The 12,351-nt window shown below is 53.3% G+C and overlaps 1 protein-coding gene across 1 annotated transcript; it reads left to right on the top strand.

Annotated features, from left to right (window-relative positions):
- Positions 1 to 150: 150 nt before the first annotated feature.
- LOC128267124 (titin homolog) lies at positions 151 to 4,080 on the top strand. The gene is given in 8 exon segments (XM_053003912.1): positions 151 to 494; positions 565 to 1,282; positions 1,376 to 1,577; positions 1,786 to 2,274; positions 2,337 to 2,383; positions 2,797 to 3,156; positions 3,224 to 3,348; positions 3,447 to 4,080. Coding segments are annotated over 8 exon segments (2,919 nt in total).
- The last annotated feature ends 8,271 nt before the right edge of the window (positions 4,081 to 12,351 follow it).

Raw genomic sequence — 12,351 nt, 5'->3', positions numbered from 1 at the left:
CCGTTTTCACAATCGTAGACTCCTTATTCGACGGGTGGAAAAATGGCAGCACGACGTGTCCGCAGCGTGGACTCCACCACCATTGCTGTTGCTGCTCCGGTGCTGCCTTGGTGAGTCAGACTTGTACTGTTTCCGATCCAAGCAGGCGGGATGGGAAAAGATTCGGTCCGCGAAAAGGACACCATGATTGGTTGTGGTGGCAGAAAATCGGCACGTCCCGTTAGCGCATCGCCGTACTCGGAAAACTATCGGCCCCCGATGGACCTGTGCCAGCGGCACCTGATCAACCATCGCCTGCTGGTGTCGAAGCTGACGCGCCGCGAGCTCGAGGACAAGTACATCGTGCTGTGCGATGAGAATTACAGCATGAAAAAGCGAGTTCACGAGCAGGAGGACCTCATCAAGCGCCTCAAAACGAAGCTGATGCGTGCCTCGAGCGAGAGTAACTGTCGATCCAAGTCCCGCCTGGAGCTCGGTTCCAACGAGCACTACAAGTAAGCCACCCCCGGGCGTGATCCGAAGCCGAACTTTCCAAGCTGATTCGGGTTCGTCTTCTTCCCACAGTAGGCTGCACGATCTGGAGTCACAGCGCCGAGAGTTGCACGAAAAGCTGGAGGCCCTTCGCCGGGCAACGTCGTCCGACGTGCGGCGGATGGACAGTGTAACGGGCGGATCGATGAAACCCACCGGGACGAGACACTCTTCCGGTGCCGTGAACGGTCAAACCCTGCACCGTCGGTCAAAGAGTGCCGCCCATCGGGCGAAGGATCGTGAGCCGAGTCGGTGCAAGTCTTCATCCCCGTCCAACGATGACTACGAAGAACACTCCCGGGTCCGTGAGCAAGGACTGGCCAAGGACCGCCGAAGCACGGACCACGACGACGAAGACGATGACGACATCGAGGAGGAGGTGGATGGCTACGCTACGAACGGTGGACGCACTCGAAGTGGGCCCAGAAAATCGTACGGTGCCGATGACGAGGACGAAGGCGAAGACGATGAGGACCGTGACCGCGACGGGGACCAGGACCAAGACCGGGATGTCGCATCGTGTACGGGCGTGAGCGAAGAAAATGGAGACGCCGATCAGCGGTCGGCCAGCGGTGCTAGCGGCGGCGGTGCTACCCGGAACGCCAAATTCCGTGGGTCACGATCGCGGCCATCGGCCATCGGCAGACCGGTTGCCGGGAACTGTGCCGACTGCGAGCGCCACCACAGCGAGCAGCTGGTGCGCGAAACGGACATCGTGAAAATGAAGCTCAACATCAAGTATCTGCACAAGGTTAGGTTATCGATTAGCTTTTCGTGACGCGTGTGAAGGCCGTCACTCCTCACGCCACGCCATTGTTTCTCGTTTCCGGTTCTCCACCCGCAGGAGCTGCAGAATGAGAAGGAAAAGAGTGCGCTGCTGGCGCGCCAGCTAGAGGAGAGGCTATCGTACGAAATCATGAAACGGAATGCGGCCGAAAACATCGAAATACTCAACCTGAACCGGCAGGTCGAGGACATGACGCGAGAACTGCAGCGCCAGGTGGACGAACAGAGGCGCTCGATGGAGCACGAGATGCGGAAGCAAGGTAGGAGAAAGTGACGCCAGTAGACGGCGCGAGGCCACGGCGCGGCGCGATGTTTGTGAACGGCGTTTGTTGATACTGTTGCCTAGTTGCTTATCTAATACTCTAACGGACCCCAACCTGTGTCTCCAATGACTTTCATTTCGCTTGCAACCGAAATCCTTGTCCACGTGGCGTGCCGATGACATTTTGTCGGCGGCCTGTTCCGCAGGCGACCTGGAGGCGCAGATTCGCAAGGAGAAGGACAAGAACAGCGAGCTCTTCGAGGAATGCGAACGGTTGAAGAAAAGCATCGAGAAGCTGAAGGAGAACATGTCCGAGGTGGAGGTAAGCGTGAAGTGACAAGACCTATCAAGAACTCGGACCACTGGTGTGCCTCCCACTTTCGTCCTGCAGATTGAGCGAGACTTCCTAAAACGGCAGCAGGAAAATTTCACCAAAATCGTGGACGAAAACAAACTGCTCAAGTATCAGCTCGATGACCTCCGGAAGCACAATCAGGGGCTGCTGAAGCAGATCGACACGCTGAAGGAGGAGGAACTGGTGACGAGGGCATCACAAAAGGAGCTGCTGGAGAAGCTGAAGACGTTGCAGCAAGACAACGACACGCTGTCGGTGATGCTGGAAGGATTGCGCACCGAAAACGAGGTGCTCGCCGAGGAGAAAACGCTACTCGAGCAGAGTCTCAAGAGCTTGGAAGGTCGGTTAGCAGAGTTCCGCTCGAATACTTTGTCACTAACAAGGCCGTATTTCGTATTTCAGCGTCGCCCATCAGAGAACTGACGCCAACGCCGCCACTATCCTCTCCGGTAGGTTAACAGCAGCAGCTCACCGTGGCGTGCGAGGCGTGCATCCCCTTCGGTTTGGTTTTCCATAGAGCTAGGTCAACTCACGCACACACACACGAGCGGCCCAACGGTGCCCTTTTTGCCGGTGCCAGCTGCAAAAGTTACCACCCTATTCTAATGGCACCGCGTTTCGAGAGCGCGTAGAACTTAGCTAGAACTGATACCAACCCTGGTGTGATAATAGAAAGCGAACCCGTCGATTAATGGCCAAGTATATACCTAGAGTGGCTGCGGCTGCGTTTGCCTGTGTGTTTTTTCGTGTTTTTCTGGACCGAACCGACTTCCAAGCCCTCCCTGCCTGCCCTGGTTTGTGGGTCATGTGGGTCCCCGCTGCGTCCCATTTTTTGATCGGTCCCACTTTTCCTGACCCACAGCAGAAGCCCCTGTTGGCTGATGTGTGCATCCAGACGGAGCGCGAAAACTTGCAAACTATGTCCGAAAGTGTTGTGTTTGATCCGGACAGAGCACTGGCCTCGACGAAGAGTGAACCACAGCCAACACCCCTACGAAGCTCACACTCTTCGCCGAAGCGTTCTTCGCTGAAATCATCACGCAACGGTGGTGAACTAGCAACTCAAGGGGCGGCCCCAACCACACAGCAGCTCCTGCGGCAGGTTACCGTTGGCCAGACGATACCGAAACTGTCACGCATCCTGAACAACCGTATCGAGGAGCGACACAAACCGAGCAACGTCGAGCTGTTGCTCATGAACAGCTACCCGGCGGAGCTTGAGGTCTGTCTGCAGTGGCCCCTGGCCAGGAAGGAGTAATGACCTGATCTCTCTTCTTTTCTCTCGCCAGAAATCATTCCGTAGAAACGAACGCTTCCGGGCGATACAGAGTTCACTCCGAGGGCGCGAGACCGATCGTGGCTCGATCGTATCGAGCGGGTCCGAGCGGCGAAAGATCTCGTTTGCCGAGTCCAGCGCAACGGACGAGACGAAAGGTACTGCAAACTGCGCGCGCATTCGAAAGTGGGCCAACTAACGGGGGGACCGTTCCTACTTGCAGATGACGAATCGGTCCCGGAATCGGTTGAACGAAACTATGCCCGTTTGTTTGGGTTCGGACGACAACCGTCCATGTGGCACGCGGTGGCCAATCCACTGCAGCCGGCACCGGTAGATACTAACCCGCGGCCACAGCGCGATACCGATCGACTCACGATCGAGATACAGTCCGTCCGGTGGCACGAATCAGCCATCGATCTACTGCAGACGGACGGTGTGTCGGTGTTCTACGTTGAGTTTCGGTTTCTCGACCTACACGGTCACCAGCTAGAGACTCCGGGATCGGCCCCATTCGTCACGGGCACCACCGGGTTGCGTTTGCAGCACAACTTTCACTTCCAGGTACCCATCGAACTCGACCCGAACCGCAACCCGGAACGATGCGCACAACTGAAAGGGATGCTTGGCCCGGAAGGGCGCGACGTGCTCACGTTTGTGCTGGTAAACGAGCGGCAGGATTGCGAGGACATCGGGTACGCCACGGTACGGTTGCGAAGTGAGCTGACCGCGGGGTGCATCGGACCCGCGGATGAGCTGCTCGTCCGTGCTCCGATCTACGATTTTCGCCGTGATCACGACGAAATGGGAATGCTGACGATAAAGTTCGAAAACGTTGCCCTTTTGCGCACCTTTATGACGGCGGAGTAGGGTTGCGGTTGGGCGGGAAAATCGGTAGGAAATTTTACCCAAAACTTCTTTGTTCATAACCAAATTTTGTTATCGGACTGAATGTATGCTTCCAAAAACTCCCGTGCTAGTCTAGTCGAACCCGAAATAGAAAATAGTATTCCCATTAGTAATCGGTGCACATTATTGCGCAATGCAGCAACTCACTCACCGGCCTCTATGTACACCACCGATCCGAACAGAAGTGCTGAGCCGTGGAGGTGCTAATGTCGGCTGCCAACACCAGCGACCGGCATGGACAAAGGTTTATTACAATAAATTGGCGGCAGCGGAAGGAAATGGCGGTACGGCCCTCGGCTCATTATTTACAGTACATGGCAAAATGGCACTCCTCGAGCGAGTAACGGTTTCGGCTCAATCAAAGCAGTCCGCTCGTGGTGCACATGTGGCGAGATAAAAAAGTAGCAAAAAACCAAAACCCAGCCATCCATCCAGCGCGCCATCGCGGCCAAAAACACAGCGGAACCGATTGCTGCACAGTGGCTGTCCTCAGCGTCGTGGCCGGATCAACAAATGAACGTCTAATTAAAAATATACACAAACACTGCGTTGTCGGTGGTGCACATAAAAAACACCTCTGCCCCGTGTGCGTGTCTACTAAACGTCACATTAGACACACACACACACGCGTCGCGCTCTGCGGTGCGATCCAAGTGAGCGGTGCGAGCCGAGCAAACGGCGACCCACTCTCTTGGTTTAGGTTGAGGTTGTGTTTTTTCAGCCGGTCCGTGGCCGGATCGAGTACAGATCCGCCGCCGCAACCGCCGCAGTCAATGCCACTCGATGCCACTGGTTTGGGGGAAGCAAACGAAGAAGAACAAACCATCACGCGAATCTAAGCCGCGGTGGTTTTGGGAACAACGGAAGCGGATCATGATGATGAACGCCTGCCAACACAACACATGCGTGGCGTGGCGTGGCGACGCGCGGGTGGTCCTATAAAAGAAAATAAGGAAACACTTCACTTCCCTTCGCCCGGCCCCCTGCCCGCTCACGGCCGCGTGAAAAACCATATGTGAGCCGCCGCCCGATCTCAATCATTGTCGAGGACACTCGACGGACGCGAGACGCGCGATCGAGCGATCGGGTAGCCCGTCGGTACCGCCCGACGGCCAAACCGCCCGACGGGGGACCAACCGGTTCGAGTCGAGCGCCGCATCGGTTTGCGGCTCAGTTTCAGCCGAGCTTTCGAACAGAAAAGTGAGTTATCAGCCAGACCGTAAGCAGCAGCCGTTAGAGTGTGTGGCCGAGAAAGAGAGAGAGTGGAAGTCCAGAAGGGGGGCCATTGTGACCCCTCCATTTTGGGCAACAGAGTGATAGCGCTAGAAGCGATCGTCCAGAAAGAAAAGGTTCCGGAAGGATCGCCTTTTACAAGGATGGATGTGTTAAACTATGCGCAGCGACTACTCATGTAGCGAGATCACGAAAAGGCTCAAAGTATCACCGTGCGCACCGGAGCGATCTCCACGAACGGGAGCAGTGAGTGTACTCCGCGCGCGCTGGAGAAAATGGTGAAAATTCCAAAAGGGCGGAAAGTGCCATTACCCTTTTTTGATGCTGCCCGATTAAGTAATCGACCCCAGGGATCGGTGCTCACATTACATAAGTGCAAATTTGATCACATAATGGCAAAGTGCGCATGAAACGCACGAAATCGATCCGATCGTGCGAAACGATCACCGACGTCGTGTGACTCAGTGTGTGCGAATGCAAGTATGTGGCCGCGAGAGAGAGAGAAAGCGAGAGAGAGAGATAGCGAGAGTACAAGCAATAAGAAAAAGTACCGAAATAGTAATCAAAGTCAGTGAATCGAATTGTTGTCGGTGAAAGCGAGTGGCGCGCGATCTTCGCCTGAGCCCCTTTAAGAGTTGTGATCGAGTGAGCGAGTGAGAAAGCAACAGGTCGCACTGTCGCGCCACAGGTTTCGGGAGCCGTGCGTTCCGCGGCTCATTGACGGTGGTCGTCGTGGTCCTTTGCAAACAAAACGACAGTTCATGAACCCCATCGAGTCCCGTCCCATTTCCCGGCGCCAGTTTCGCCACGGAACGCGTATCCCGACAATCAGACGACGACACATCCGTCCACCTGGCCCGTGCCAGCTATTCCTAAACCATCCTTTCGCATCCGGGTGCTGCGAAAAGAAAGCAAACAAAGCGACGCGAGCCCAGCGAAGCGTTACAACCCGGCAGCCGGCAATGAATCCTGCCGGAACCCACCCGGTGGCCATTGCTATTTGCGTTTGAAAGATTTTTCGATTATCTCGCCGCCAACGGGCACGCACCGGCACACAATCAAGCCCCACGCCACCAACGACCGAGCCACGAGCACTTGTACCCGTCGATGAGCGACCGAGCGCGACAATGTGCGATCGCAGCAAGCCGGTACCCGCCGTACCGCGGTTGTGCCAACAATTTATAGAATCTAGAACATGGTATTTTAATTTAAATTGAAATTTCAAGACTTTGCTTCGGGCGACAATGTTTCGCTTTCACTGTCGCGCACCGTCGCGGAGTGCCCCGATTCCGTTGGTGTTGGTGCCCTATCACAAAACGCAGGGCCGCGGGTTTTCGATCGTTTCGCGGGCTACGGAGAGAACAATCTAATCGCGACATCGTGAAGGAAGTCCTGCGATGGGGCCCTGCGTGTGAGGGAGCGTTATTTATAACTAGCGCAAAAACGCACACACATCTCGGCGGAAGAAAGATCAACCAGCTAAAGGCGACAATAACAACAAAACTAACGGGGTGCGGTGGTCGCCCGGTGATCCATTCGTCGGCTATCGGACAACCGACAAGCTGATAAACGACTTTCTCGGGATCGGGGTCTCAAATTTCATTCATCACTCGGGAAGAAAATATTGTGCAGATTGGCTCTCGGCGCGATGCAGGAAATGGGTTTCAGGATTAGCTTCGACCTGGCCGGTGCCATGGTTCACCGGTAATCCCCGCCTTCTGTCGGTCTGCCGGTGTTTCTCAACACTGTTTCTTGTTTTGCATGTTACTTTTCGTGGTGGATTAGCGAACGTAATGTTGCTTTCACTCAAAGTGGGACCGCTCGACGGAATCGGAACATTCGATCGTGAACTGAACGCGCCACCACCAGCGATTAGTGTCAAGAAGGAACGGGGTGTTTAACGGCGTGTTGGGCTCCGTTCCAACAGCGCTCTCGCGAAGAGTGCGGCCGGCCTCGAGTCGCACACGGCACGGCGTTTTTCACGTCAACTCCGGGCTCCCGTTAAGCTCCCGAGGACGCGCTTGAAACGGATCAGTCCATCAAATTCGACACGGCAACGTCAAAACATCAACCCGTCGTCAGGATGCAACAAATTATGTCCTTTCTAACGATGATCAATGGGGATGGGCTTGGCAATGTATGGCTGGCGAAGAGAATCGTTTCGAAACGATCGTGTGGAGGTCACTTGGAATGATCGTAAGATTCAGTGAATCAGTGAAATCGCCTGTTCGGTGATGGCGGTGCTTTGAGTCATCGACTTCACACCCTCGTGGCGGCCCCGATGATTTATGCTCCCCCTCGGCCAAAATTCCTTCCCGGACATCGACCGTTTGATTTGCCGCCAGCGAACCTCTCCATCGTGCCCTCTCATTCTACCGCGCTTGTCCGGGCGGTAGTTTCGTTTCTCTCACTCACCAACTGTCCGACCGGATGGCGGGGATGATCTTGAAAAGTATTAATACCTGTGTTCACAGGCCATCATCTTCCCACACACCGGCACGGGGCCATTTACAAACACACCGGTGACTGGTTGGGCGTAGAAAAGAGCAATTTGCGCCCGCGGCGCCTGGTCCGGCTTCGAATGGCGTCGAAGATGGTTTATTTACGATGCGTTCGTTTTTTTCTCTCTCGCCGACGCCATCTTGCTTTCCGGCGGTCGTTTCGAGTTCGGGTGTGTGGTGACCGGTGGCGCCAGGTGCGCCGCACGATAAGCGAATTATTTTCACCTGCCCCGTTCGTCCCAACGTGTGTGACCCCGATCGCGATCGTGGCAATCTTGGCAATCGAAACGACGATGCGCCACGTCGGCGACGGCGAAACTATTTCACTTGTCACTTGCGCCTGAGCCACTTGCCTTGTGCCGAATTCCGTGCGGGGGTCACAGTCGGAGTGGTGGGCAACCCCAAACTAATTGATAGTGTAAAAGGGCACCACCGAAGCGGGGCCGTAACGACGGATATCGGAAATTTAAATTTAGAACCTCCGACACCTCGAGTGACGTGGGGCGGGGGGGCTTTGTTTGATACCGGAGTTGGTCAGCGGACTAGTCGAAGATTAGTCCATTAAACGCGGTTAAACGCGGTTAGTTAAATTAAACGCGGGCTTTATGACCTAGCTCGGAGTAGCTCAAGCGCACTCATTAACGGGTCGCTAATGCAGCAATAAATCCCTTCCGGGTGATCACTAGCTCGGTCGGTGATCGTTTACTTTTAGGACCGCAGCTTATTGGATGGGCCCAGGTTCTTAAATTACAACCACTTTACCACAGTCCCTGTAGCTCAAAAAACCCCATCAACTCAGTAAACAGTGTAGAAGTGTCCTGTACCTACCCAGCAGCCCTTCCTTTCTGTGTGTGGTGAATTTCCGCGGTGATCGTCGTGTGATAATCGTTCGCTAGGGGTTCCAATCGTCCGCGTCAAGTGTCCCCAGTGAGTGTGGAGTGTCCAATCCTTCCTCCTTTCTTTCTCAAATACAAGGCTGCGTGTGAATTGTGGTACCCGAATCTGTTCATCGCAAGTGCGGCCCGTACGTCGGAGTCGGAATTGGTTTGGTTCGCTGTTTTAAATTGAATTCGCCAACTACACGCCCGGCAAACGCCTTGGGGCGAGTCCCACGTCCCACGGGGCGCCATCAGGATGACACTGAAAGATGAAATACTGACCGCCGATGTCAAGCCTGGTAACGTGCCCCCGTTTCTGTCAGCATGCGATCTTCCTTCCGTTGGTGTCGGTGTTGGTGGTCACTAATCAACACATTGTAACTGTGCGTTAACTGACAGCGGCGTATTTTATGTTTTCACCCAAAGCCCCAAGGACAAAACACTGTCACGAAGCGTCAGCGCCGCTGACAAGGTTAAACAATCCACAGTCCCAGCCCGTAAATGGTGTCTCCAAGCGGACACTTCAATCGACCCGTAACGGCGTTCCGCGTTTATGCTGCACGCTAACGGCTAATTTATCCGCGCGTATGCCCATTACGGTACGCTTCGTTTAGTGCGAGGTGAGATTTATGCACCCGCCCGAGGCACAGGCATCAAAACTGGGCCACCGTTTATGTTTTCGCACCCCCGGGACCGGGATCCCGGTGCAGCGGCTGCTGGCGCTGGTGCATCGTGGTGGGCATTATTGTTATAATTAAAACAACTAACGGGGTGATTTATATCGTTTTTATTTGCGCACTCGCCGTTCGTCGTTTCGCAGAATGTGCGCCGACGAGCCCGGCGCCGACGGTATTGCATTACATGTTGCGGCTTGCGGCCGATCCGCTTATGCCGCAATGCCGAGAGCGCGTTTGAATAAATATCAGGTTGGCTAAAAAGTCATCGACGTTTTTCACGATAGATGCCTTTAGTGATCGATATCTCGTGAAGTATCGATCGTACAGTTATAAATTTAGGCTCGTTTTAAAGCTGATTCTTTACACTTCAAAAACTGCTTTCATTGTTTTTTGTTTGTTCCATTTGTTTGTGAGTTACAGGGTGTTAACAATAGAGGTCAACGCAGAGAAAATTAGGTACATTTTACAGTTTTTGTCCGATAAAGGTGAAAATTCAAGCTAGGCCGCTGAAATTTCGCATGGTGTTCGTGGTGCCGATACTCTAACAGTTAGCTGGGTTAAATTTTGGTTTCGTTGACACGTTTTCGTTATTTTTTATGTTAAAGCCTAGGCAGACACGTCATCGAAAATGTCGATAAAATCACAGAAATAATCAAAGTAGATCGGCATTTTAGTAGTCAGAGCATCGACCAGGAGCTAAAGATCAACAATCGAACAGCTTAAAGCCATTTGCGCAAAGCTGGATTTAGAAAGAAGCTCGATGTTTGGGTGCCACCCTATTTACACCAAAAAACATGATGGCTCGAATTTCCATCGGCGAAATTTTGGCTAAACGGAATGAAAACGAACCATTTCTTAAACGGATAGGTACTGGGGATGTGAAATGGGATACATACGACAATACTGTGTGGAAATGATCGTGGTCTAAGCGTGGTGAAGCAGCTTACAGGGTGGTCAAACCAGGACTTACGACCAGTAATGTTCTACTGGGTTTATGGTGGGACTTGAGAGGAATCGTTTATTATGAGTTGCTTTCGTGTGGCCAAACACTAAATTCAGATCTCTACTGTCAATTATTGCACCGTTCGAAACTGGCAATTGACCAAAAACGACCAGAATTGGCCACCGGAAGAGGTTTTGTGTTCCAAGAGGACAACGAAATGTGACGCACGTCTTTAGTGACTCGCCAGAAAGTCCGGAAGCTTGGTTGGGATGTTTTAATGCATCCACCGTATAGTCCGGACCTTGCACTAAGCGATTGACACCTTTTTCGCGCATTATAAAATTTTTTGAGTGATGAAAAACTGAGATCAAAAAAGGATTAAGAAAATGGATTGCTTGAGGTTTTTGCCAATAACGACTAATCCTTTTACAAGAGAGACATTATAAGCCTACCTTTGAAAAGACAACAAATTTTCCAACAAAATGGTGCATATTTGACGCAAATCGGACCATTGGAAACCTGTTAAATGTAGTTTTGAAAATCACCCAAAAAACGTCGATGACTTTTTAGCCAGCCTTATATAACTCGTGCGCTGTGTCTACGCCCGAACAAGTAGTAACCAGTTGGTTAATGGTTGATTGATTGTTTGCGTTACGATTGAGCGCCAACTCTCCGTCGGCGCTGGGGCGTGAAGCGGCAAATGCGATTGTTGTGAGGTATCCGATTGCGAAACCACTCCACGGGGCACCAGGCGTCTCCATCGATCGGCGTCCATGTGCACCGTGTGCGAGTGTCCGCCGTGTTGATGGCAACCATTCTCACGTAATCACACTCCGCCGGTTGCCAAATAACTAGAGGGCCAAAAATACGGGTCCATAAAATTCACAGCCCCATTCGTCGAATGAATTGCTCACCGGTGTGTGTGTGTTGAAACTCGTGTCGCTCTTAAATCATGTTCTGTTTGTGATTAACATTCCATTCGTCGGTGCTGGCGGACTCAAAGCGGCCCGAGAGTGGATCGTAAAATCTTTACGATCCATAACCGGCCGGTGCCCGGTGGCCGATTGTCTCCAAGAAGGACCCGGTGCGCGTTTCAAAGTGTGGTGGAATGTGAAATGGTCGTAAATAATCGCAACGTGCACAGGACAACTCGCTGAGTGCTGTGACTGACTGTGTCCTGAACCAAAACAGTCCCCATTAAGTCTTACCATACTCCTTCCGTCCTTTTTGGCACAGACTTCGGTGTGTCCTATAGCAAGGAAGACATCCTTCTGCCGGCGAAACATCGCACATCTCAGGCTCCGAGCCAGCCACCGCAGCGCCCGAGGGAGCCCGAATGCGTTGCTGGCGTCGGTCGTGAACGACTGGCCACTCGACCGATCTACCACTACCGCCCATGCAACGCGTCACCCTCAGCTGGACAGCGCTACTCCAACGATCCCAACGAATCAGACGACGACGACGACGACCAGAACCCTAGCCAGGGATTCAAGGTAGGCCCGTGTGTGTGTGCCCTGTTTACCTGTCCGATACCGGATTCGCACTTCGCCATTAAACGATTTACACATTCCTCGCCACTTCCGCTCTTCCACACCCGGGGGACGAGTGACCCTCTGTCCACCGACCCGAGGCGACCCGAGGCGTGTTCGGTGTTTTTAAAAATAAATCAACTCACTGCTCGCGAAGCGTCGCGTAAGCGTAAACTTCAAACAGGCGCGCGAAAGATCGTGCACGCAACGTTTCAAGCACCATCCACTAGCGCACTCTGGTGGCGATCGCGTGCATCGCATTTTTGCGCGTGTTGACATTTACGCGACATCTGCCAGCATTCGTTCCAGTTACGAATCGATCGCACGGAGCTTTCACAACCCGGGTGACGATCCCCGGGGGGTGAAAATCATATGGCGGCCGGCAGGTTGTTCGCGGGGAAAGAGTTAATCGTCCACGGCTCGTTTAACATTGCACGCAGCGTTCGCAGCGGCTAGGTGACGGGAAAAGCC

The sequence above is a fragment of the Anopheles cruzii genome, chromosome 2, assembly GCF_943734635.1.
Source record: "Anopheles cruzii chromosome 2, idAnoCruzAS_RS32_06, whole genome shotgun sequence".
In the NCBI taxonomy this organism is placed as follows: Eukaryota; Metazoa; Arthropoda; class Insecta; order Diptera; family Culicidae; genus Anopheles; species Anopheles cruzii.
The sequence above is the reverse complement of the archived record's forward strand: the minus strand, read 5'-3'. Positions and strand labels throughout refer to the sequence as shown.